Source organism: Rattus norvegicus, chromosome 1 (genome assembly GCF_021556685.1).
Source record: "Rattus norvegicus strain SHRSP/BbbUtx chromosome 1, alternate assembly SHRSP_T2T, whole genome shotgun sequence".
Taxonomy (NCBI): Eukaryota; Metazoa; Chordata; class Mammalia; order Rodentia; family Muridae; genus Rattus; species Rattus norvegicus.
Window position 1 is genome coordinate 187,085,438 of NC_141534.1, and position 26,678 is coordinate 187,112,115.

Below are 26,678 nucleotides of genomic sequence, written 5' to 3' on the forward strand. Positions count from 1 at the left end.
AGCTCCAGGAAACCTGCCCAAAGTCACTTGTGGCTAGGAGTCACTTTCTCCAGAAGGGTCCCTGCACAAGGATAACGGCTCACCCATTGACCTCACTGAACTCTGCTCTGTAAAATTGAGACAACCGGATGCCACCTATCCTAGGCTCTACGGATAGTTTAAAACTGACAGTGTCTGGTACACAGAATATTCATTTAACAAATATTTATTAAGATCCGTATAACAGAAAATGTTCCAGGAATATTCATGTACACCTAAGCAGGATTCTCTGTTTTCATACAATATTTATGAAGAAGTAAAGTATGAATGGTCATTTTGATGGGGAATGTATCCTAGGGAAATGATTAGATGGATGAATGATATCAGTAATAGGATGTCCTAATATTTGTATTTTATAATGTTTCATCAAAAAGAGAATTTTTAATATATAATTTTTATTATACATTTAAAAGTGTATTTAGCCTGAACCATTTTCTCATGTTAAAGTTGTGGTTATATAATCGATAGGGAAAAAATTTAGATTAGGGTGGGGAGGTTATAAAGCAAATGGATGTAAAGTCCCTTGGGGAAAGGGTAGTACAGAGATGAAAAAAAGCTTCATCTTTGGGGTCTGCATTCCAGTTGTGCTTTTGTTACCCATTTCTTCATTTCTTTGTTATAAAATGGGAGCAGTGGTAAGTTCCCACTTAAAAGTTCTAAGAAATAATTTAGTACAAATAAATTTCTCAAAACTGTGTATGGCTAAGAGTTGGCAATGTGGCTCAATAGGTAGTAGAGGACTTGTCTTGCATGTATCCTGAATTAAGTCCCTAGAACAGCCACTCAAAAAAGTGGTTAATAGTAAATACTTAACCTTAGCCCAAGTTAGGGTTTCTATTGCTGTGATAACATGCCATGATCCCATGACCCAAAATCAAAGGGATTTTGTTGAGGGAAGGGTTTATCTCAGCCCTCATGTCCAAATCACAATCCTTCCTTCACTAGAATTCAGGACAAGAACCAGGAGGCAGGGACTGATGCAGAAGACAGGGAGGAGGCTTGCTCCTCAGGACTGGCTCAGCCTGCTTTCTTATACCATCTGCCAGGGGGCACCACCCACCATGAACTGGGCCTCCTATATGGATCATCAATTGAGAAAATGGCCACAGGCTTGCCTAGAGGCCACTTCTTTGGAAGGAATTTTCTCAGTTAAGATTCCTTCCTTTCAGATGACTATGTTGGATCACTTTGATATAAAACTAGCCAGCACAGCCATGAAGAAAGTAGCCATGATATCTGATATTTGTTAAGTACTTCAGGTGTGTTGGTGCCTAGCACTGATATATTCATAGCAATCTCTCACTGGTCCTCTCAATCTCACAAGATAGAAGTATAGTTATACACGCAGGTAAGAAGACTGTGTCTCAGAGTGGTTAAGGAGCTTGTCCAAGGTACTTTATGTCGGGTAATATGATGCTTGAACCCCTAAACATAATATCTGCAGTGTCCCAGAAAAAATAAAAGTAATAATTATCTGAGTTGTATAGGTGTTTATCTATTGTGAATTTATTTCACCTTTTTCTATTATCTGAGTCTTTTATAATAAGCAAAAACTACCTTAATAATCAGGCATAAGTATAAAACCTTTTCAATTTAAAATATATAATAGACAAATATTTAAACTTATTTTAAAAATTTGGCCTATAACCACTAATAAATTGTCAAATTTAACTAAAGCTTTGGTTTTAGTTAGATGTATCTCTTTTGGGAAAACATTCATCATCCATTCATCATCATTTTTTAAAATAAGTATGTGACAAAGCCTTTTTAAAGGAACCAGGGAGTTTCCCTAAATTTTCTGTTGCCACGGGATAAATCTGATTGTGATAGGTTAGGTGACCCTGATCTGTGATTTAGTTACTTTGTCTCGACTGTAACTGTCATGGCTTGCAATATTACAATTTTGGATCCAGCCAAGCCATACTAGATGGCATGGCTTGGCCCCAGAGTTTAAAAAGGCCATCACCAGAACTCCAACCCTTAGGCTACTAAAAGAAGCCATCACCAAAACTCTAAATCAGTGTTTCTCAACCTGTGGGTCCCAAACCCGTTTGGGACCCTTTCACAGGGGTTGCCTAAGATCACCTGCATATCTAATAGAGTAGAATTCATAACAGTAGCAAAATTGCAGTTCTGAAAATAATTTCATGGTTTTGGGGTGCACTACAACATGAGGAACTGTATTAAAGGGTTGCAGCATTAGGAAGGTTGAGAACCACTGTTGTAAACCCTAGGCCACTTGCTTCTATGTGTTTATAATAGTACTGGCCCCTGCAGTGGTTTTCCCTCCTGGAATAGAGTTCTTGAAAGCATGCATTTGGATAGTTATATTTTAATCATCCTACTGTAAGCATACAAGTATGCATAATACACAAACTGTACCAATGTTTATGAATATTCTAATAACATACTACAAGTAACTATTTTAGACCTTTATTTTCAATTCTTTAGAACAGATCTTGTGTTTTTGTCTATATTAAAATTATCAGAAACTTGATAATTGCCTTTTTACCATTTCTGAGCATTATGGCTTGCTGAATTCTAATTTGTCTTTGCAGAAAGCTCGCTTATCTACCATTTTATTTACTGACAATTGTGAAGTAACCCATAGACAGCTGTGTGAGTTGCTGAAGTATGCAATTCTGGGTAAATCCACTCTTCCTAAACCCAGGTATGAGATAAACCATGCATGGATCAGAGGTTTCACACTGGTTTCTAGAGGTCCACATGTATCTTGTTGACATAGATATAGATGGTCGTTAGATGACAGGTAGAGAGACAGATAGGGAAAAATTCAATAATACATAACAGATATAATGTGGAATTTTTGTATAAAAATCTATATTGGTGATTTCTTTAAAAAGTTTAAAAGTCTAGCAACCAACTCTCTGTTTTCCCACCAGTCAACATCTTTGTCAAAGCTGAGTAGCAGTCTGTAGATAAGGGTGTGTATACTCTAGTGTCCTACCTGGTATACTTTATTCATTTTATCTCTCTGGCTGCTATAGATGCTGTAATTTGCTTCCCCTGGTGTGAACTTGATAGAAATCACATAACATTTTTTTTTAATTCTGGTTAGTCTTTTACTTTTCTTATAAAGAACAAAGAGACGGTATTATTCGAGTGCGTTCAGTGGTACTAGTGATGTGAAAATTAATTTTTTATGTATGTCTTAGTTAGGGTTTCTTTTGCTATGATGAAAAATCATGACGAAAGTAACTTGAAGAGGAAAGGGCTTATTTGGCATACACTTCCACATCATAGACCAGCACTGAAGGAAGTCAGGATGGGAACTCAAACAGGCCAGCACATGGAGGCAGGAGAGGTGCTTGTTATGGCTTGCTCAACTGCTTTCTTACAGATCCCAGCACAGTTGGCCCAGGGATGGTACCACCACAGTGGGCTGGGCCCTCCTCTGTGAATCACTGGATTCAGCTAGATCTTATGTTGAAAATCCTTCCTTTCAGATGACTCTAGCTTGTGTCCATTTGACATAAAACTATCATCACAATACCCATAAAGTTTTAAATGCATAACCTCCTCCAACAACCCCACTCCCAGACCCACACACCTGCAACCTGGTTTTATAAATTGTCTAGATTTCTTAGAACCATCTTCTTTGTCAAGAAATACTGCCATCTGGTGGGGCATAGTGGCACATATCTTTAATCTCAGCTAATTTAGGAGACTGAGGCAGGCAGATCTGTGAGTTTGAGGCTAGTTTGAATTACATAGTAAGTTCCAGGACAGCCAGGGCTATATAACAAGACCCAATCTCAGTGGATGGACGGGCAGACAAATGCATGCATGCACGCACGCCTGTCATTAGACTGAAGCCAGCCTAATGTGCTGCTTTTAGGAGGGGTTATATTATAGAATATGTTAGAGATAAACCTTTGTAAAATCAATTCTGATTTAAAATAGACTTTTAGGTGGAAGGAGAGAGCCATCTGCCATAGTTCTCTAATTTCCATTGCCACACAGAAGAACAGTGGATTAATTTATGAATGCATTTCATTTTACTTGACATTTGATTTGGATATAACAAATATTTATTACCAAGATTTTTATTAGAATTCTTTGAAGCAAAGACTGTCTTTGAGTTACAGAGCATTAGTGGTTGGTGAAAGGTTTCATTAGTTGTCAATCACTCTTTCGTACTTGTCTTCTGTAGGCCTCTAACTGTCTGAGAGCGTCATCTTAGCCATATTGGTTTGGTTTTTTTTCTCAACAGCTGGTGCCAGCTTTTACACCAAAAACAACTAAACAACGTGGTGGTTTTTATTCTGAAGGGAATGAGTCAGCTGCATTTCTACAGGTTCTATTTGGAATTCAGATTTCTCCGAAAGACATTCAGACATGTAAGATAAGAAAAATCTGTACTAAGGGCTAAGTTACATCCTCCCATCTTAAGACAGGGCATCAGTCTGGGAATATATTTCTCAACAACCAAGTTAAAGCAAACAACAGGAAGTTTATTTAGACAGCAAAAGTACTAAGAGCCGTGTTTAGATTAGAATTTGTCAGTGATCTTCTTTGGTTATCTAGCAAAACAGTTATTCTCCAGGTTTAGTAGATAGCTTCTAGGTTGATTCTATTTCATTTGTAATATGGAAATTTTATAAATGGCAAAATTCACATGCAATCTGTTTTGTACCTCTTAAAGCATAATGTAGGGCATGGCGGTCCATAACTATGATTGTAACACTTGGAAGGCCGAGGAAGAAGGAATGGAATCCAGCATGGGTACAAGATCCTGTTTGAATTTGAATCTAATATGATTTATATGTCCAGACCTTGCTTAAAAACAAACAAAAATTTAAATAGGGTACCATTAGAATGCTATCTGTAGTGTAATAGCACCTGCCAACTAGAAAGAGGCATGTGGCTCACTCTTGTTGCGTGCCCTGCTCCATTTCCCACAGTCCTGTTTGTCCACATATCTGAAGGCATTTGAGTCCATGAGCAAGGCCTGATCTACATTGGTCTTGGTTTTCTTGCTTTGGTCTTTGCATCCACTTTATTGAGTATTTTTTATATGACTAACCCTTTAGTAATCATACTGTGTTTATCATCAATAACCATAGTTGTGCTTTAAAGGAAATTTTTTTTTCCTTTTCTTTTTTTCGGAGCTGGGGACCAAACCCAGGGCCTTGCGCTCGCTAGGCAAGCGCTCTACTGCTGAGCTAAATCCCCAACCCCAGGATAATTTATTTTTTTTCTTTTCTTTTCTTTTTTTTTTTTCTCTGAGGAACCTTTATAGTCTTTCAGATCTGTTACAAATAGAGAATGATATCCAGGTAAAAAACTCCTAGAACTACCAAGTGGCCACAACTCTCATCTCTAACATATAGGTTAGAAGACTACCTTGGCAGCTTCTTCACCACTAAAAATAATTTCTTTACATTCCCAATACAAGCTAATTTTTGTCAGAACCTTACCAAAACCAGGAAGAACATTTCCACAATATGACCTTGGAAATAGTCTTGATGAGTCTGGAAGATAATTTATTTTTAAGAAAGTGAGTAACTCACTAAAGTTAATGGCTAATAAATTATAGAATTGGAATTTCAGCCCAGATGAACCTGTAACTAGAACTTCCCACCTATTTGCCCTATTGTATCATCTGTCCTGACTACCTGATATACTGTCCAGTGAAATAAAGAAATATAAGTCCCTGAAAATATTTAAGTTGTAAATTTCCCTGTGTTGAAAATGAAGAATGAGAGGAAAACTTTGCAGTAGTGATTTTTAGAGTAAATGTAGCTCTCTTACTTTCTTATTCTCTTTCAGGTTAAGGAAATAGTTCTCATTGATTTCTCATTTATAAACTATTAAAGCCTAGACTTTTATGAAGGTCTGAAGCAACAGTGAAAGTCTAGACCTTTAACAGTGTTTTGTCTGTTTTCAAACATTTTTGAAAAGACTTATTAATATATTTTTCAGAAATTCAGCTTGCCTCCTCCAACATCTAGTTTTCTGTTTGATATCATTGGGCTGCAAAAGAAAAAATCAGCTAGAGGTTGTCCTAGGACTGTGGAAGGTATGACTTCAATTCTTGTTTGAAGTTTGTAAAAAGATGTTTACTCTTGTGAGAGATAATAGCAAAATCCTCAATTCTGATTAACTTAAACAACAACAAAAATGTCTTTTTCTTTTTCTGAAGTAAGAATTTTAAAGTGGGCAAGCACCCAGAGCTGTTAGACACTAGGAACCATTAGTTCATGCCTCAGAAACTGGTCAGGTTGACTACCTAAGGATATATGGCTGTCACTAACATTGAACTTATGTAATTACTGTGAACACTTTTTGTACCTCCTAGGATATATATGAGAAGGGGAATCTTCCTTTTATATGGATATTATTCACACTGAAGAGCTGTTGGGAAATGCAGTTGGTCCTGGTACTTTGTTTTAACTGTACCTGTGAACTGCAGGTACAGCAGTTAGAGCTTAAAGGTGATGATCATGACCATAATAACAGTGTTTTCAGACCTGGTTATGTTCTTTGAATAAGTTATAGTTAACTTTTTAAAAAATAATGTAGGCGATACAATAGGAATTATCAAAATTCAGACATAGTCAAGGTAAATCTTGTCCAATGGTACTGCTCTGTGTTCAGAATAATAGTTAAGCAACTGAATAATTGCACCAAGGAGACATAAAAAAGTAGGACTAGTCAATTGGGCTGTTCCCTGCTACTTCCCTTAGAATTGTTTTCTTGTTTTCTTTGTTATGGTGGTTGGTAGCTTCTAATTTTTCTACATTTCCATTGTTTCCCTCTCCTTCCGATAGATTCCTACATCATATCTGCAGTTATATTTGATTTGACATGTACTGTCTTTTAAATATCTCTAAATAAGTCATATAGAATATCATTTTAAAATTTGAGGTTTAAGCAAAGGTTCTAAATTAACTGCTGAAAAATACAGATTACTGGTGGGGTGGAGGTGAAAGAAGAGGCCTGGGGTTCCACTTAGGACTCTGCCTTGCAGACTTTAGGTAATGGTTTTATTCTGTAGGTATTAAGGAACCAAAGGGGCTACAATTATAGCTCTATTCTCTTAAAGATTTGATCTCATTGTTCTAGCCTAAGGCTACCCAAGTTCCCAATGCAGAGTCCATAGCACTCTCATCGTCCTTGAGTCTTCTCTTTGGACGCTTCGTCTACTTGTCAAGTTTATCTGTCAAGCTTTCTTTTTTTTTTTTTTTTTTGGTTCTTTTTTTTTTTTTTAGGAGCTGGGGACCGAACCCAGGGCCTTGCGCTTCCTAGGTAAGCACTCTACCACTGAGCTAAATCCCCAGCTCCTCTGTCAAGCTTTCTACAGAAGACTCCTGTGTCTTCATCTCTAGATTTGATGTCTCAGACTACAGACTTTTATTGCAGTAGTTGCCTCCTGAACATTGTTTCTTGGATATTCTACTTTCTTCCCAGTTATATCATGGCTAAGACCATCTTATTTCATCTGTAAACAATAGGCTTCCATCTTCAATTTCCATGTTAGTACTTTTTTTCCTCTTTAGTCACCAGTCAGAATTTTAGAGTTGTTTTATTTTGGCTCCCTGTCTCCAATCTACATGGCTCATTATTCCCTTTGCTCCTGTAAATCCTACCTGGATACTGCTTCATCAGAGAGACCATTCTGGATATACGAGCATGACCAAAGCCATTTTCCTCATCCGATAGCACCCCCCTCTTTCTTTATTTTAAACCTTTTTTTAGATTTATTTATTTTATGTTTGCATACATTGTAGCTATTTTCAGACACACCAGAAGAGGGCATCAGATCTCATTACAGATGCTTGTGAACCACCATGTGGAACTGAATTGAGGACCTTTGGAAGAACAGTCAGTGCTCTTAACCACTGAGCCATCTCTCCAACCCAATACCCCCTTCTTAATCAGTCTTTTTTTTTTTTTCTTTTTTCTTTTTTTCGGAGCTGGGGACCGAACCCAGGGCCTTGCGCTTGCTAGGCAAGTGCTCTACCACTGAGCTAAATCCCCAACCCCCAATATCCACTTCTTTTATCCATAGTTCTTATCCCTACTTGATATATGTTTATTCATTTATTGTTCATCTTTCCAATTTGAGCTTAAATTCCATACCAAATTTTGTTGGCTAGAATAATGCCATTGTGCAATGTACATTGTACAATAATGTCAATAAACACTCAAATATTTTTTGATTAAATTATTTTATATTTAACATTTTTTTGTATACTCTCCTAACTTTTTGGCCCTCTTACTACCTAGGCTTTAGTTAAAATATTTTTTTGCCAGTATTACTGTAGATCTTTGTCTAGTTTTTCTCTGCTCTGTTGTTCACAGGCTTTGGAGGTTGATAAGGTACTCTTTATATTTTCTTGCTTCCCTTCTCGGGAGCTTTTATTGTCTTGATTATGTATTGAGTGATGAACCAAAGTTCAGACTCTTGACCCTGCCACACAAATGGAGTATCATTTATTTCATCTCCACTCTCAACTTGACTCATAGTTCTGACTCTTCACACTAAACTGTCACAGCCAATCCAAGTTTTTTGTATTCCTATCTAACTTAGAGTGCCCTCTACTACTGGGATAAACAGACTTTTGGGGCTGTGTGGACCAGATGTCTATCTTCATCAAAAAGGAGGATGATTGAAGGATGCATGCTGCCTAAAATTCCATCTGCAAGCTAAGTGCCTGCAGTAAAGAACTAGCCTGGTTCATTTTCATGGCTTCCAACAGAGGAGGTTTTCAAAGTGGTCGGTTCTTTTTGTATTTTATACACAAATCTTTAAAATTCTAGACACAAGCAAATGTGATCAGCATTATTCCTATCGTCCCATTTCAGAATGCAGTCTCGAGGTCTGCCCATGTAACCTGGTCACTGATATTGCCTGGCTTGGGGAATAGGCTGATGTTGCTTGAATAGAAAGCAGGAGATTTGAGTAAAGATAAAACAAACTGTTTGAAATGGGCAGGCACCACTGGGTCTAACATACCATCTGTTTCAATTCTGCCTTCTCAAGATTTGGCACTTTGCTTTCTTTCTTAAGTATCTTTGACCATTTTAATCCTTAAGTATATTTTTCCTTTCTTTACCTTTTATAAAAAGCCCTATAATTGTCTCTAATCTTGGTTTGGTCATGTTGCTTTCATTATTTCGGCAGGGTCTTACTTTGTAGCCCAAGTTTGTTTTGAAGTTGAGAGCCTATTGGCTCCCTCCCAAACCAAATCACACAAGTGCCTCACCTTGTCTAGCTTCTCTTTGTGTTTTTATAACTATATGAAATCACACCACACACACACACACACACACACACACACACACACATACACACACACACACACACTGCAAGTTGAAGCTAAGTCATACTATCTTTTTACCTTTACTGTATTTAACCTATATAGAGGCATGTCCTCTTAGGTTCTTCTTATTATTATTGAGAAGTAGGTGTGTGTGTGTGTGTGTGTGTGTGTGTGTGTGTGTGTGTGTGTGTGTGGTGTGAGTCAGGCACCTTTATGCCAAAGCATGCACAGAAGTCAAAAGGAATGCTTTCTTCCACAGAGGGTTCCCAGAGAGAATTCAGATCACCAGGCTTATGCAGCAAGCACCTTTATCCACTGGGCCATCCTGCTGACCCACCTTGAGATTCTAATACACATTGCCATACCTTTGTTGTTTCAGGACCTTTAATTTCTGCCACTTTAAAATCCAGCATCGACCTACAGAATGACCCCATCATTCAAAAGTATGGCTATAAGAACGTGAGCTTGACCAGATGCCTTCTGACAAAAGAGGAAATGAAAACATTTCACTTTCCTTTACAAGGTATGCTTAAACTTACTTAATTTAATATCACTAACTTCATTTAAATACCTTTGTAAGAATTATTTTTTTCTTGATGCTTTTGGGATAGTCTGTTTAATCTTGTAATTTGGAAATATTTTTAGCGTGGAATGTGTACTATGTTAAGAAAAGTGATGATTTTTAGATTGTGTATAAAGGTTATAAATATCAGTAAAGTATTTAATGCAATATATTAAATGTCTCAGTTGATGCATGAGAACCATAATTAAGATCCCTTACACCACGGCCCCTTTCTTATAATTGCAGTGCTCTGAAGTTGGATATAAGGGACCTCTACAGCAAGCTGGTTAGTCTGATTTGCCAAATTGGCAAGCTCAGGTCAAATGGAAAACCCAATATATAAAGTAGAGGGCAATCAAAGAGTACAACATATTCAAACTCGGACGCCAGGCACATGTGCCCACAAACAGAAACATGAATACACACAGACACAACCATACTTGTACATAGAAAATCAACATACTTCATTACATCAAACCCTCATTGATTTTATTTTATTTTTATTTTTAAACTTTTTTTAAAAAATTTATTTTATGTATATGAGTACACTGTAGCTGTCTTTAGACCAGAGGGCATAGGTTCCCATTACAGATGGTTGTGAGCCATCATGTGGTTACTGGAATTTGAACTCAGGATCTCTGGAAGAGCAATCAGCGCTCTTCACCACTGAGCCAGCTCTCTACCCCCTTAATTTTATTTTTGTATTGAAAAGTTTTTTCTATATAGTATATCCTGATCATGGTTTCCTCCCCAACCCTTCACAGATCCCACCCCATATATATACACAACTCCATGTACTTTCCTTCCCCTCTTTAATAACTAAACAAAACAAATAAGCAACAATAATATCAAAGAAAAACTCAGGAAATACACATATGCAAAAATTACATAAAATCACAAAACTAGAAACTATAATATATAAACAAAAGACCAGTAAGACAATAAATGCCCAAAGAAAGCACTGAGAGACAAAACAGCTACAAAAATTCCTCTTTTTTACTTGTTTGTTTGTTGGTATTGACCATCAACTCCTGAGCATAGGGCCTCCCGTTAAGTGTGGTTCCCATAGCCAGCAAAATTACATTAGACCATTAGAGAGAATTAAGTTTTTCTTTTCAAGTAGATATCACTTGAAAATAGCTTCTTGGTTGGGGATGGGAGCCCTTGTCCCCTTACCCTCTCAGCTCAGGGACCCCATCTAGTTTGAACCTGTGCATGCTGTCACAGTCTGAGTTCATATGTATCAGTAAAATGGTGTCTGGAAGACAGTTCCTTGGAGTCATCCATCACCTTTGGCTCTAACAATCTTTCTGCCTCCTCTTCTGCACAGCTCCCTGATCCCTGAGGGGAAGGGCTTGATGAAGAACGTATTGAGAGTCATCAACAGTATTTTGTTGATTATTTTGTTGTTGTAATGTGGGTTTCATCCTCTTGATTTACTAGGTGAATTTGTTAGCTGAATTTTTTTATTTCTTGTGTTTTCTTGTACATGGTCAACATCTTCAGACTGAAATTTTCTTCTACTGCCTTCTACAGAGCTGGATTGGTAGGTAGAAACTGCTTAAATTTAGTTTTGTCCTGTTTTATGTTTTTTCCCTCTATTGTCATTGATAATTTTTCTGATTATAGTTGTCTGGGCTTCCATCAGTAGTCTCTGAGTTCATAGAACATCCATCCCTCCAGGCCCTTCTGACTTTCAGAGTCTTTAGTTAGAAGTAGTGTGTTTGCCTTTATGTTACTTGGTCTTTTTCTTCTGCAGCTTGTAACATTCTGGTTTTGTTCTGTACATTTAGTATTTGATTACTATGTGTTATGGGGGGTTTTTTTCTAGCCTTGTCTATTTTATATTCTGTTTGCTTCTTGTACTTTGATAGGTACCAATTCTTTAGGTTGGGGAATTTTTCTTGTATCATTTTGTTGAAGAAAATCTGTCTCTTTGAAGACGAAAACCTGAGTTTTTCTTTTCTGTGTCTTGTAATCTTTTGGTGAGCCTTACCTCTGAGGCTTCTGTTTTCTAAATTTTTTATTTCCAGCTTTTTTCAGTTTAGGTTTTCTTTAGTGATTCTGTTTCTTAAATTCTACTTCTGTGTAATGGGAACTCATGTTGTAAGTTTTTTTCATTACTTCATTCCCTTGTTTATGTTTTTATAGACTTCACTAAGAAATTTATTCATATCCTCTTTATGGCCCTTGAACATATCCATAATTGGTATTTTAAAATCACTGTGCTTCACTGATACTAGATTTCTCAGTACCTACTGTGGTAGTTACTAGGCTCTGGTGGAAGCATATTGTCTTAACTGTTATTGATTATGGTTTTCGTGCTGGTTTCTAGGCATCTGGAGTTAGAGAGATTGAAGTGATTCTAGGTATCGATTCTATTTGGGTCTTTGTTTAGTGATTTCTCCATTCCTTGGTTTCTGTTGCCCTCTCTGAATCTTAGGAAAGTATTTCTGTCTAGATCCTGGAAAAGAATGCTTTCATAGGTCAGTGAATTAAAGAGGAGAATAGAAATGCAGAGAAAAGACTGGAGGGGCTACAGAAAAGAGCCAGGGAATTCTGTCCAAGAGGCAGGTCCCCATGGAATTGGAGGTAGATGGGAGAAGGGGCTTCTGCAAAGAGGTTACAATAAGACAAAGTAATCTGGAAAACAGGAATGAAAGGGTTAGGGGTACCTTGGCTCTGTACCAACAGCTGGAGTCTCCAGTAAATGAAGTTGAGGTGAGAGGAGAGGAGGCAAGCAAGTTGTTACAGGGCTGAAGGTGAGAATGGGTGAGATGGTAATGGAGGAAAGGAAGGATAGGAAGAATTGTCTGAGTCCCAGTCCAGAGTGGCCACTGGGTGTCAGTGTTTCACAGCTGACACAGAGGAATGAGGATGAGCCAGCAAGGCAGACAAGGGAGGGGCTTCGCAGGGAGGCCCTTACTGCTTTTAAATCAAGCAGGTCTATAATCCACAGTTCTGGTCAATTCTAGAACAAACTTTAGAAAAAATACTTGATTTTATTTTCCCTACTTCCTTTAATTAGTGATAGTAGTGATGATTAAATGTCTGGGTGCTGTTATTGGTTTTTTTTTTTTTTGTTTGTTTGTTTTTCCAGTGCTAGGGCTCAAACACATGGCTTTGGGCATATTAGACACATTTTAAGTAACTGTACTACACCCTTATTGCTAAATTTCCTTTTTTAATAAAAAAAACTTGGATTGGTGATATTGCTCAGCAGGTAAAGGAATGTAATTTTTAAATTGTAAACTTTTTAGACCTAAGGAGATAGCTTAGTTGGTACTGTAGTGTTTGTTTGCCATGCAAGCATAGAGACCCAAGTTTGGATCCCCAGTGTCTAACAAAAAGCCAGGTGCAACAGCATATGTTGTTAATTCTAGCTCTGAAAAGGTGTATACAGGCCAAGCCCTGGAACTTTCTGGACAACCAACATAGCCAAATCAGTATGCTTTGGGTTTAGTCAAGATCCTGTGTTGGAAAATAGATGCTGAATGAAGCTATTTAATATTATTCTCTAACTTCTGTGCATAAGTATACACAGGAACATATGCATATATAATGCTCTCTCTAAGATTTATTTTCATGTGTATTAATGTTTTACCTCCATGTATGTCTGGGCAAGAGTGCCAGATCCTCTGGAACTAGAGTTACAGATTGTTGTGATCTGCATGTGGGTGCTGGGAATTGCAGTTGGATCCTCTGGAAGCACAGCCAGTGTTCTGAACCACTGATCCACTTCTCCAGCCTCCCCCCGCCCCACTCCCTTCTTACTGTGGTATAAGTAATAGGACTGGGTATGTAACTTTGGTAGAGTATGTGCCTAGCACTTACAAAGCCCTGTGTTGATTTTCTAGTATTGTAAAAATTACATATACATACAAATATAAAATTAACATACCACACAGTTCACTCATTTATAAAGTTTAATTCAGTATATTTAGTATGTTCACAGAGTTATACAATCATAATTACCAAATAATTATCTTAAAAGATAAACCAGAGGTATAATTTTTCTGTCTTGCCTTAGTTATTTTCCTCTTGCAGTGAAGAGACATCATGACGAAGGCAACTTATAAAAGAAAGCATTTAATTTGGGGCCTTAGAGTTCCAAGGGATTAGTATATGACTGTTAAGGTAGGGAGCATGGTGGAAGGCAGGCATACTGCTGAAACAGTAGCTGAGAGCTTATATATTGAGACAACAACCATGAAGAACACCAGCTGCAGCCTTCCCTTCCCCCTGTCCACACTTCCTGTGGATCCCACAGACCATCCCTGCTCCTAATCTTCCTGTATCCCAGCCCCAACTCAAGCAGGTACCTGTTCAAACCCAAGGGCCACAACTCCTAGAGCAAAAAGTAAGCTGAAGGCAGACCCACACCTTTCCAACTGCTATTGAGGTCAGTCCCCTGCCTCATCCCCAGCTCTGTAGCTGGAAAGTTTTCCTCTCTAACCCTATCACCAATGGATCACAAAGACTTTATCCTCCAACCTTCCTCCCCAAATTCATCCCAGTTACCCAATCTCCAGCACCTTTAGACATTCCCTGTGAACACACCAGCTGAACAGGTCAGGAAAACCAGGCAACACACAGCCATCACATTCTTCTAAAATCCAGAGAGGAAACAGAAGCCAAGGAACAAAATACCCACCCAACAATGATTCAGCGTCTAGACCTTTAATCATCACAAACAGATGTTAATAGGCCAGCGTAAAAACACAACAGTAGCTAGGGCAGCTTCTCTCCACCAGAGCCCAGCTATCCTACCACAGTAGGCCCTGAATATTCCAGCATAGCTGAAGCACAAGAAAGACCTTAAAACAACATTTAGGAATATGATGGAGGTCATTAAAGAAGACTTGAGTAAATCCCTCAAAGAAATTCAGGAAAACAGCATAAGGAAGTAAATGAAAGTGGGAAAGACCTGAAAATGGGAAAATGATCAATAAAACCCAACTGCAGGAATTCTGGAAATGAAAATTTTAGAAATTCAAACAGGAACTACAAAGGCATGCATCACCAACAGAATACTAGAGAGCAGAGTGAAAATCTCAGGTATAGAAAATATGACAGCTTCTACTGGATAGAAGAAACTGTTAAATCTATAAAACTTCTGACACAAACATCTAGGAAACCTGGTATACTATGGAAAGACCAAACCTAAGAATAATAGGTACAGAAAAAGAAGAAAGCTAGCTTAAAGGCCCAGAAAATGTTTTCAACAAAATTGTAGAAGAAATTTTTCCTAATCTAAAATAGGAAATGCCTGTAAAGGTGCAAAAAAGCATACAAAACCAAGTAGATTGGGCCAGAAAAGAAAGTCCACATGCCACATGCTAATCATTAATTATACATAACAAAGAATGAATATTAAAAGCTGCAAAGGAAAAGGGCCAAGTTAAATGTAAAGACAGACCTGTTAGAATTATACCTAACTTCTCAATGGAGACTTTTAAAAGCCAAAAGGGTCTAGAAACATACATTACAGATTCTAAAAGACCACAGATGTTAACCTAGACTACTATACCCAAGCAAACATTCAATCACCATAGACACAGAGAAAATAAGGTATTCTGTGATAAAACCAAATCAGACAACATCTGTCTAAAAATCCAGCCTTACAGAGGGAGCTAGGAAAAGTAACAACCCTCTAATCTAAGGAGGTTAACTTAATCCATGAAAACACAAGATGTAAAAACATAAGATATAAATAATCTCACACCAGCAAAATCAAAAGGAGGGAAACACACCCACCCACCCACCACTACCAGGAACAACAACAACAACATAACAGTAATCAATAATATTTGGTCTTTATCTCTCAGTATCAGTGAATTCAGTTTCCCAATAAAGAGACACAAAATTAAAGAATGTGTGTAAAAACATAGAAAGATCCACCTTTTTGTTTTATACAAAAAACACAGTTCAAAATCAAGAATAGTCATTACCTCAGGGTGAAGGGTTAGAAAAAGATATCCCAAGCAAATGGATATAAGAAGTGAGCTGGCATAACCATTCTACAATCTGACAAAATAGACTTCAAACCAGAACTAATCAAGAGATAGGACACTACATACTCTAAAGGAAAAATATACCAAGACGACACTTCAGTTTTTAACATCTATGCCCCAACTACAAGGACACCTGAGTTTGTAAAAGATATACTACTACAACTTAAATTCCATATCGACCCTCATAAACTGACAGTAGAAGACTTTAATATCCCATTCGCACCAGTGGGTAGCTCATCCAGTGAGTACTGGAGGTAACAGATGTTAGAAGCTGCCTTAGGGTTTCTGTTGGGATGCAGAGATACCATGACCAAAGCAACTTTTATAAAGGAAAACATTTAATGGGAGCTGGCTTAGAGTTTCAGAGTTTCAGTTCATTATCATCATGACATGTGCTTGAGGAGCTGAGAGTTCTACATATTGATTTGCAGGCAGCAGCAGAACACTGCCAATTAGGTAGTAATTGAACACAGGAGACCTCAATGGCCAACCTCACAATGACACATTTTCTCCAATAAGACCAGAGGCTACTCTAACACAGCAATATCTCCTAGTAGTGCCACAACTCCCTGAGGGCCAGACATTCCTTTTCTTTTTCTTTTTTTTTTTTTTTTTTCCGGAGCTGGGGGACGAACCCAGGGCCTTGCGTTTGCTAGGCAAGTGCTCTACCACTGAGCTAAATCCCCAACCCCCAGGGCCAAACACATGAGTCTGTGAGGGCCATACCTATTCAAACTACCGTACCAGGACAGCTAAAGCAATTCTGAACAATGTAAGAGCTGTTGGAGATACTGTTGTCCCTGATTTCACGCTGTATTATAGTGCTATTGTCATACAAACTGCACGATATTGACATAAAACAGACATGTTGACCAATGGAATTGAAGACCCAAACATACATTCAAACATATATGGACACCTTATTTTTTTTTTTTAATAAAGAAGCTAAGACTATGCAGTGGAAAATAGATACTTTCTAGTATCTTCAATAAATGGTGCTGGTCAAACTGGCTCTGTGTAAAAGAATGCAAATAGGTCCATACCTATCACCCTGCACAAAACTCAAGTCCAAGTGGATCAAAGACCTCAACATAAAATCAGATACACTCAACTTGATAGAAGAGAAAGAGGGGAATAGCCTTGAACACATTAGCATAGTAGATGATTTCTGAACAAAAGCCCATTAGCATAAGCATTAAGATCAACAATCAATAAATGGGGCCTTTTGAAATTTGAAAAGCTTCTGTTAACATCAATCCGACAAAGAGGCACTCTACAGAATGGGAGAATTTTATCAACTCCATATCCAATACAGATCTAATATCCAAAATATATAAAGAACTCAAGAAGCAAGATATCAAAAAATAAAATAGTCCAGTTTAAAAAAACAGGATATAGAACTAAACAGAATTCTCCATAGAGGAATTTCAAATGGCTATGCAACAAATGTTGAACATTCTTACCATCAGGGGAATGCAAACTAAAACTACTTTGAGATTCCATCTTAACATCTGTCAGGTCAGTAACACACATCCTGCTGGTGGGTATGTAGAATAAAGGGAGCACTTACCCATTGTTGGTGGGAGTGTAAACTTGTACAGCCACTTATGGAAATCAGTATGGTGGTTCCTCATGATCTACGTCAAGATTCCACTACAGTACTTGGGCATATACACAAAGGATACACTATTCTGGATAGAACTAGAAGAAATTCTGAGGGAGGTAGTAACACAGGCCCAGACAGAGAAGTATGGTACATACTCACTTGTAAGGAAATACTAGCTATATATAAATAATGACCATGCCACAGTTCATAGACCTAGAGACGTTAGGTTAAGAGAAGGGATCTAGGTGGTCTCCTGGGAGGGAGAAATAAAATAGATTTTACAGGTGAACTGAAAGGCAGGTGAAGATGTAGTGGAAAGAAAGAGTGCAGGGAGAGACTGTTGGATTTGGGGTGCATTTGGGAGTTGGTGTGGAAACCTAGTGCAGTGGAAACTTCCTGAAATCTATGAAGGTGATTCTCATGATGACTCCTAATAAAAGAGGATGCAGTCTCAAGTTTCCATCTCTTGAAACCAGGCGTGTTTTCCAGTGGCAGGACTAGGTTACATTCAGTTGTTTTGTTGTCCAAAGGGGTCCCATGGAAGTCTCCAAACAACCCATGCTGTATGCTAAGACAACAGATTACTTTCTGCAAATGACAGCAGGGCCCTATTTCTGAAGACAATACCCACATGGAGAGGTCAAGCTGGTGCCTATATGGAGTTTTCACCCTGTGTTCTAGTCTCTGAGTTGCTTTTCAGGCTGCTGAAAGAAATATGCACACCAACCCAGCCACAAAACCTTTGGCCTACAACGTATTCTACCTACAAAATGTGGTAGGGCAGTAGTGACACAGAACTTGTAAGAGCAGCCAACCAATGTCTAATCTAACCCAAGGCCACTCTGTGAGAAGAACCCATCCTCAACACTGCTTGGGGAACCAAGAACCAGAGACTAGATAGCCCAGAAGGTAAAACCAAACATTACTGGTCCTTAAAAAAAATGATTTCTAATGATACTCTGCTATACCCATATGTCAGTGCCCTTATCCAGTCATTATTAGAGAGGCTTTCTCCAGCAGCAGATAGGACCAGTTTCAGAGACCTACAGCCAGACATCATGCAGAGAGACAGTCCAAATTTGAGGTCAGGGAAGCCCAAGGAGAGGAGGCAGAAAGATTGTTAAGAATCAGAGGACACCAGAGAATAAGGCCCTCTGCTGAATCAACTAAGCAAGCACATATGAGCTCACAGAGACTGAAGCAGCAACCACAAGACTTACACCAGGTCTCTGTACATATATTGTAGCTATTAACTTAGTATTTTTATGGGACTCCTGGCTGAGAATGAAGTGGGCCTTGACTCTGTTCCTGCTTGTTGGGACTCTTTTCCTTCTGTTGATTTGCCATGTCCAATGTCAATATGAAAGTTTTCCTTTCATCTTACTATATTTTATTTGGTCATGTTTGATTATCTCTTTGAAACCTCTTCTTTTCTAATGAGAGACAAAAGGGAGTAGATTGGGAGGTGGGGTATACTACCAGCAATTTAAGCCTATCCCCTACTAACTTACAAATAAAATGAGACTTAGACTATAGTTACTTTATTTGGCCTTGACAATTACTGGGGGCGGGGGTTTCCACCCCTAATCTACTCCTCTAACTGCTGGCCTGGCTACCTCCCCAGCAGTGTACTCCAGATTCTTGCTATTTCTCCTGGCCATGTGCTAATCTTTCTCCTCTTCTCCTCTCTCTACCGGAACTCCAAACTCACCTACCTCTAATATCTGTAACCAGTTTTATTTAACCAGTAGTTTTAAATCAAGGAACAAGGTTTGCATAACAAAAGCTTGTAAACATGAGAATTAACTCATAAGCCTAGACCTTCCCTTCAGGTATAGAATTTAGCATTACAATACATAAAACAGCAGACCAAACCTTAAAAGAGGGGAGATGGGGACAAACTGGGAGAAGTGGGGGGGAGGGCTGTAATTAGGATATATTATATGAGAAAATCCATTTTCAATAAAACTAAATAAAATGAAAGAATATGAGCATCTTACCAGTGGCCACACTTCTGAAGAAAATGTCTCTTCTTCCCCTAGCAATTATTAACTGCCTGTAGACCTTCAGGAAGATCTTTTACTCTTTTAGTCATTTTAATTTTAATTCATTGGAAATCTCTGGGTACTAGGAAGAAGAAAATGGTCCAGAGGTTTCAAACTCTTCTTTAATTCTGTCAAATAAAATCTACATGCTACTTTCACTGCTTCATCAACTGTGTGAAAGTAGAAATCTTTAATGGTTCCAATGTTTTGGACCCCTGGGCTGTATATGCCTAGTTGTTGACTTAGTGTATATAATAGAGTTCCCAGAACCTGTATTGAACCTCTAGAGGGAATTTTGAGGTTCTGATTCTAAGAAATTGAAGAACATTTCTGAATAGTGACTTCAGGAAAATCTCAGGGATAGAGTTAGATATAAGGGAAAAGTTGCTCAGATTTCTGCCTGCTATAGTCTTTTTAGATGTGGATTTCACTAGAGTGAAATAATTCCTATTTTCACTTGCTTTATTTAGGAAAAAATATGCCACATGGAGTCATTTGCACATGTTAGTCTTTTTATCCTAGTATCTACATGGGGAGTGTCCAATAGCTTTGGATTTAATTCTCATAAGAAGAAAGAATTTTTGCTAGGTAACAAGGAATTCCAGGCCCCAGGCCCGGTCCTCCAAAACAGCGACCTACAATAGTTACTCAGTATAACAATGAATGAATGAATGATGAATGAATGAAAACAGCAACCTACAATATTTACTCAATGTAACAATGAATGAATGAATGATGAATGAACGAAAACAGCAACCTACAATATTTACTCAATGTAACAATGAATGAATGAATGATGAACGAACAAAAACTTTCAAGAGAGGTTGCTTCTTATTTAGTCTTTATACTTCAAGTAACACAGAGAATGTTCCCAGTGCATATGTTATTTCAGTTTGTCTGGATGAATCTCCAAAGTGATATTTATTATCTTCCAGTAAATGGCATCAATAAATATTTACCTCCTTTTCTTCCTAGGGTCTCCTAACTGTGAAAACTTTATCCTTCTCAAGTATAGTGGTTTCATAACAGATAGCAGTCCCCTCTTTGGACTTGACTGTGAAGTGGTAGGTAATGCTTTTGATCTTTTTTAGAGCATTTTCCAACAATAGTGTAAGATGATTTCTTGAGTTCAGTGCACCAGTGAACCCGTGCCTTTCAGTTCCAGCTTTTAGTTTAAGTATCTGAAAGTGGCCTTTTTAAACACTTGGCTCTGTATTCCAAATGAAAAATTGGTTTTAAGTTTTCTAAGTAGTTCCTGTGTTTAGTAAAAAAAAATTATCAGAAAAGACTGATTTTTTTGAACAAATGTTCTGTACTATGACTGCCATAAAGACTCTGCCTTAATTACAATTGACCTAGATTTTGCACATTGAAGATTAGAAATAGGATTTCCCTGATAATTTAGTAACTCTTCCAAAAACAAGTACATCCTTTTCCTATAGTTCTGGCAAATAGTTCCTTAATCCTTGTTAGTTTGTATCCTGATCCTCCCTGGTGGTAGCTGTCACTTAACCCCTTTGCTCAGTTTATTCCCCTATGAGGTAGGTTATAATTAAGACTGGTCTATAAATGTAGAGAGTGATTAGTGTAAGTAGTGCTTCTTAGCCATAATGAAGGGTAATACATAGTTTGTAGATGATAGGCACATTATGATTGATATTTTTATCTCCATTAAAATAAAAAAACTAAAACAGGATCTCAAGTTGACTTTGGACTTTGATCTTGTCTTAGCTTCCCTGGCCTTTCATTTTACTCAAAAATTAAAAAAATAAATAAATTTAAAAATTCCAGAGCAATTGTATTGCGTTGCTTTCATTAATCATAATGTTCAGCAAATACCCTAGCTTCAGTTTCATTCATACTGGATCCTGTAGTAAGCAAACATCTTTGCAGCTGCTGGCAGGGATCCTTGTAGCTGAGAGTAGGTGGTAGCTGATACAGTGAATAGAACAGGGGAAGCAATGACTGTGGTTCAGTAGCCTGAATGTATTTTGTCTTGTAGTGCCTTACATCCATGGGGAAAGAACTAACACGCATCTCACTGGTTGCTGAAGGAGGCTACTGTCTTATGGATGAACTTGTCAAGCCTGATTTCAAGATTCTGGACTACCTTACTAGGTATTCTTTACCTCATCTGACTGTTTATTCCTATAGCTATCATTCCAGAATAGAATATGACTTAACAGGAATTGCCTACAACGTCTGCTACTTGAGTTTTATCTCTTATTTTCAAATAAACAGCTGCTGCAATTGTACTGTTAGTACATAATACTTTTACCCTTGTTCTTCACTTTTACTGTGATATGTCAGCAGAATATCATCTGCATTATCTTAGAGTCATGCAGTTGTATTTGTTTCTTAGCAACTGCCACATAGCTAGAGAAGTGGTTTTGTGTTCCAGCAACATCTTTTTTGAATATCTACATACAATGATCTATCTTGACTCCCCAAATAAACATTTTTTATGACAGAAATTTGAAGCCCTAAATTTTAGTCTGCACCCCCACCCCCTTAAGTCAGGGTCTCACTATCTAGCCTGACTTGGCACTTGCTATCTACACCAATCTGGCCTTTAATACACAGAGATCCACCTGCTTCTGCCACCCAAGTGCTGGGGTTAGTCTTGTGCCATCACACCTGGCCAATTTTAGTCTTTTAATTTTTATTTTTTCAAGGATTAGCATACAATGTCAGACATACACAGTGGCTGGACAAAGAGAAGAACAGTGAATCGTAACCATTTTGTTGGCTAAAGCTATGCCCAGGCACTCACATTTTACTTAGGTGTAGAGAGACCTAATGCCAATGATAAAGGCTGTTCTAGTAGCAGACCTGATAGTTGAATTGTTTTTCTAGAAAATAATCATATGCAGCAGAAAGATAAGTGAAAGCAGTTTTGTCATAGTATTTATACAAAAGATGAAAATATAAATGTCTTTTTCAAAGACAATGCAAATATCAGTTAGAGGGTTAGTTTTTTAAACTGCAAAATAGGATACTCTTACCTTTTAAAGGGATATGCTAAAATTCATTTGACACACAGATATAATCACAAAACAGCACATATGAAATATATCTATAAATGTATACATAAAAAAAGTATGGAAGGGCTGAGCAGTTGTGGCACACACTGTTAATCCCAGCATTTGAGAGGCAGATGCAGAAGCAGATAGAACTTTGTGAGTTCAAGGCCAGCTCGTTCTACAGAGTGAGGTCCAGGACAGCCAAGGCTACACAGAGAAACCCAGTCTTAAAAGAAAAGAAAGTGGGGGTTGGGGATTTAGCTCAGTGGTAGAGCGCTTGCCTAGGAAGCGCAAGGCCCTGGGTTCGGTCCCCAGCTCCGAAAAAAAAAGAACGAAAAAAAAAAAAAAGAAAAGAAAGTGGATTTTATTAAAATATAAAAAATTATAATCTTTGGATTATAAAACTATGGCTATTTTATTATTTTTATTGTTTACTTTTGTAATTATATATTTTTAAAATTTATTTATTTTGTGTATATGAGTGTTCTATCTACATGTACACCCACATGCCAGAAGAACACATTAGGTTACATTACAGATAGTTGTGAGCCACTATGTGTTTGTTGGGAATTGAACTCAAGAACGGCTAGAATAGCAGCCAGTGCTCTTAACTTCTGAGCCATCTCTCCAGCCCTTGAGATATTTCAGTTCTACCATTTCTCTCCTCCCTTTTCTCCTTCCAAATTATCCTATGTCCCCCTCCCTGCTCTTCTTCACATTCTTGTCTTCTTTGTTTATCAATTGTTATTGCATGCATCCATCCATTTGTATATACATATAAATTCCCAAATGTAAGTTACTTGTATATGTGTTTTTAAACCTCTCTGTTTGGCATTGGAAGACCCAGTTCATAAGCTCTTCCCTGAAGAAGGCATCTCTCCCACTTCCAGCTTTCCTCGGGGGCCTGTAGTCATTTGTGTAGGTTTGAGGCCTCCTGGTCTCCCCTCCCTCCACTCCTCAGCAGTTTGTATGTTCATTGGTGCTTCTTTGTTAAACTTAGACATGAGCAGTTACGTTGGTGAAACTTTATAGGTGTTGCTTCTGACATCACTCAGAGACAATCTCACGTCAGAGTCCCTGATCAGCTCTTACAATCATTCCATTCTTTCTTTCACAGTGTTACCAGAGCTCTAAGTATGGGAGTGTATTGCAGATGTATCCATTGGAACTGGGTTCACACCTCTGCATTTATTTGATTGGCTGTAGTTTTCTGTAGCAGTATCTGTTTCAAAGAGAGGTTTCCTTGATTGGGGTGAAAACTATACTTATCTGTAGGCATAAGAACAAATGTTTATAGATTATCATTAGGGATTATGCTGGTTGTAGGTTGGGGATTAGTGGTTTTAGATTCTCCTCCAATAGCCAATGAGATCACTAACACTGATTAGTTAGCTGGGTTTCCAGTACCAGGAATGATCTCCCTCTTTTTTTTTAATTGGATATATTTCTTTATTTACATTTCAAATCCTGTCCATAAGCCCCCTATTGCCCTCCTCCCTCCCCCTCCCTAATAAAGGTGTCCACTCCCCGTTACCACCACCCCCGACATTCCCCTGCACTGGGGGTCCAACCTTGGCAGGACCAAGGGCTTCCCCTTCCACTGGTGTCCAACAAGGCCATCCTCTGCAAGATAGAGTTGGAGCCCTGGGTAAGTCCATGTATAGTCTTTGGGTAGTGATTTAATCCCTGGAAGTTCTGGTTGGTTGGCATTGTTGTTCTTCTGGAATTGTAAGCCCCTTTAGCTCTTTCAGTCCTTTCTCTAATTCCTCCAGTGGGGGGGTCCCCTTCTCAGTTCAGTGGTTTGCTACTAGCGTTCGCCTCTGTATTTGACATGCTCTGGCTGTGTCTCTCAGGAGAGATCTATATCCAGTTCCTGTCAGCATGCACTTCTTAGCTTCATCAATCTTATCTAGTTTTGGTGGCTGTATATGTATGTGGGGCACATGTGGGGCAGGCTCTGAATGGCTGTTCCTTCAGTCTCTGCTCCAAACTTTGCCTCCCTATCCCTTCCTATGGATATTTTTGTTCTTCCTTTTAAGAAGGAGTGAAGCATCTGCATTTTGATCATCCTTCTTCTTGAGCTTCATGTGGTCTGTGGATTGCATCCTGGGTAATTGGAGCTTTGGGGGTAATATTCACTTATCAATGAATACATACCTAGTGTGTTTTTCTGTGATTGGGTTACCTCACTCGGGATGATATTTTCTAGTTCCATCCATTTGCCTATGAATTTCATGAAGTCATTGTTTTTGATCGCTCAGTAGTACTCCATTGTGTAAATGTACCACATTTTCTGTATCCATTCCTCTGTTAAAGGACATCTGGGTTCTTTCCAGCTTCTGGCTATTATAAATAAGGCTGCTATGAACATAGTGGAGCATGTGTCTTTGTTAAATGTTAGGGTATCCTTTGGGTATATGCCCAAGAGAGGTATAGCTGGATCCTCAGGTAGTGCAATGTCCAATTTTCTGAGGAACCTCCAGACTGATTTCCAGAGTAATTGTACCAGTTTGCAATCCCAACAGTGGAGGAGTGTTCCTCTTTCTCCACATCCTCACCAACATATGCTGTCACCTGAGTTTTATGATCTCCCTCTTGTTGAGTGGGCCTTATGTCCAATTAGAGAGCTGTTGATTACCATCAAGATATATGGGTCACTACTGCAGCCATAGGGTTCTCCTGACATGGTAGTGATGTGGTTCATAAGCGTCATAGTTATTGGTTGTCTCTCTCCTTTGGAAGTTTTTTTTTTTTTTTTTTTTTTTTTTTTTTTTTTTTTTTTTGGGAGCTGGGGACCGAACCCAGGGCCTTGCACTTGATAGGCAAGCGCTCTACCACTGAGCTAAATCCCCAACCCCTGGAGCTAGTCCTTGGAGAGGGGGCATTTAGATCAGTTTCAGCTCAGGGGTTTCTGGGCCCTGTTTTTGAAGTGCATGTGTCTTCAGCCATAGGGACTTAACTTCTATCTCAGCAGGTAATCTAGGGTAACAGCAACAGGCTGTATGTTATATGAGTCTTTTTGACAGCCTTGGCTAACAACTCAAAATAGTGTTTCTCATGTCTGGAATTAGGGTTTTATTAGGTGGTCTGTGGCTCTTGGAGAAGGCACCTTTAGCCTAGACAAGAAAAGTTATATTTATACATTAAATGTCATGCATTATAGGTTTGTTTGTTTACATAGTTAATAGGATGATTCCTTTTTGGCCGTCCATATTGTTGTTTTACCTACTTCCCACCTTCTTTTGTATTTACCTCCCTCCCCTCTCTAAGGAGCCTCCACACACCTCTTATTAGCCTGGTCAGATTACTTGAACCCACTTTCTATTGTTCCCCAACCCTGCTATCCTGGCAATGCCCCTGTTTTACTTTCCTGGTTTCTCTGGTTACTACAGGCTGTGTATTCACATCTGAAGATTTGGAGCTAGGAGCTTCCAATACAAGGGAATAGGCCACATTTGTGTTTCTGGGTCTGGATTACCTCATTCAATATCATCTTTTCTAATTCCAGCCACTTATCTGCAGAGTTCATGGTTTTATTTTTCTTTACACTGAATAGTATTCTGTAGTATTCGCCCGATATAATTGTCTGGGAGGCTTACTGCTGACTAAGCTCCCCCCTTCTAGTTCTTTCTGAACTTTGGCTGTCTAGTTCAACTCAGCTTTTCTGGCCCAAACTCTTCTCTAAGCTGACTGATTTAAACTGGCTTCTCTAAACTTCCAACTGAATTATTATTCTTGGCCTCAAACTAACTCTACAATCTCTTCTAATCTCCTTGCTCATCCTCATTCTCTGGCTCATTCTGTCTTGAATTGTATTCTGTCTCTATAAAAATTTCCCATAAAACTGCCTCCTCTCCTTCTGTTCTGCTTTCTTAAGTTGCCTCTTTTTCCTGTCTGTTCTTGTGAAAGTTGGGCATATCCTCTCTCTCTCTCATTTTGTCAAATCTTTCTCTGATCACCACTTTGTCTGTCGATTAGATCACACTTTAAAACATGGCTCCCTCCTTTTTTTTTTTTTTTACATTTTTTTTTTATTAACTTGAGTATTTCTTATATACATTTCGAGTGATATTCCCTTTCCCGGTATCCGGGCAAACAT

At 38.3% G+C, this 26,678-nt stretch overlaps 1 protein-coding gene across 50 annotated transcripts in view; it reads left to right on the forward strand.

The window, feature by feature from the left end:
- Positions 1–26,678, forward strand: part of Rexo5 (RNA exonuclease 5) — a 72,850-nt gene that overhangs the window by 527 nt on the left and 45,645 nt on the right. For 15 of the 50 annotated variants that reach the window (XM_087560815.1, XM_087560766.1, XM_087560835.1 and 12 more), the window contains 3 exons: positions 9,709–9,852; positions 20,532–20,620; positions 21,559–21,674. In XM_087560815.1, the coding sequence (XP_087416941.1) occupies positions 9,825–9,852; positions 20,532–20,620; positions 21,559–21,674 (233 nt within the window). In that variant the 5' untranslated portion in view covers positions 9,709–9,824. Of the gene's footprint in view, positions 1–2,597; positions 2,711–4,273; positions 4,401–5,985; positions 6,083–9,708; positions 9,853–11,397; positions 11,438–20,531; positions 20,621–21,558; positions 21,675–26,678 lie in introns of those variants that run through there. The other 35 variants (XM_087560780.1, XM_087560888.1, XM_087560903.1 and 32 more) reach the window with 4 other exon arrangements.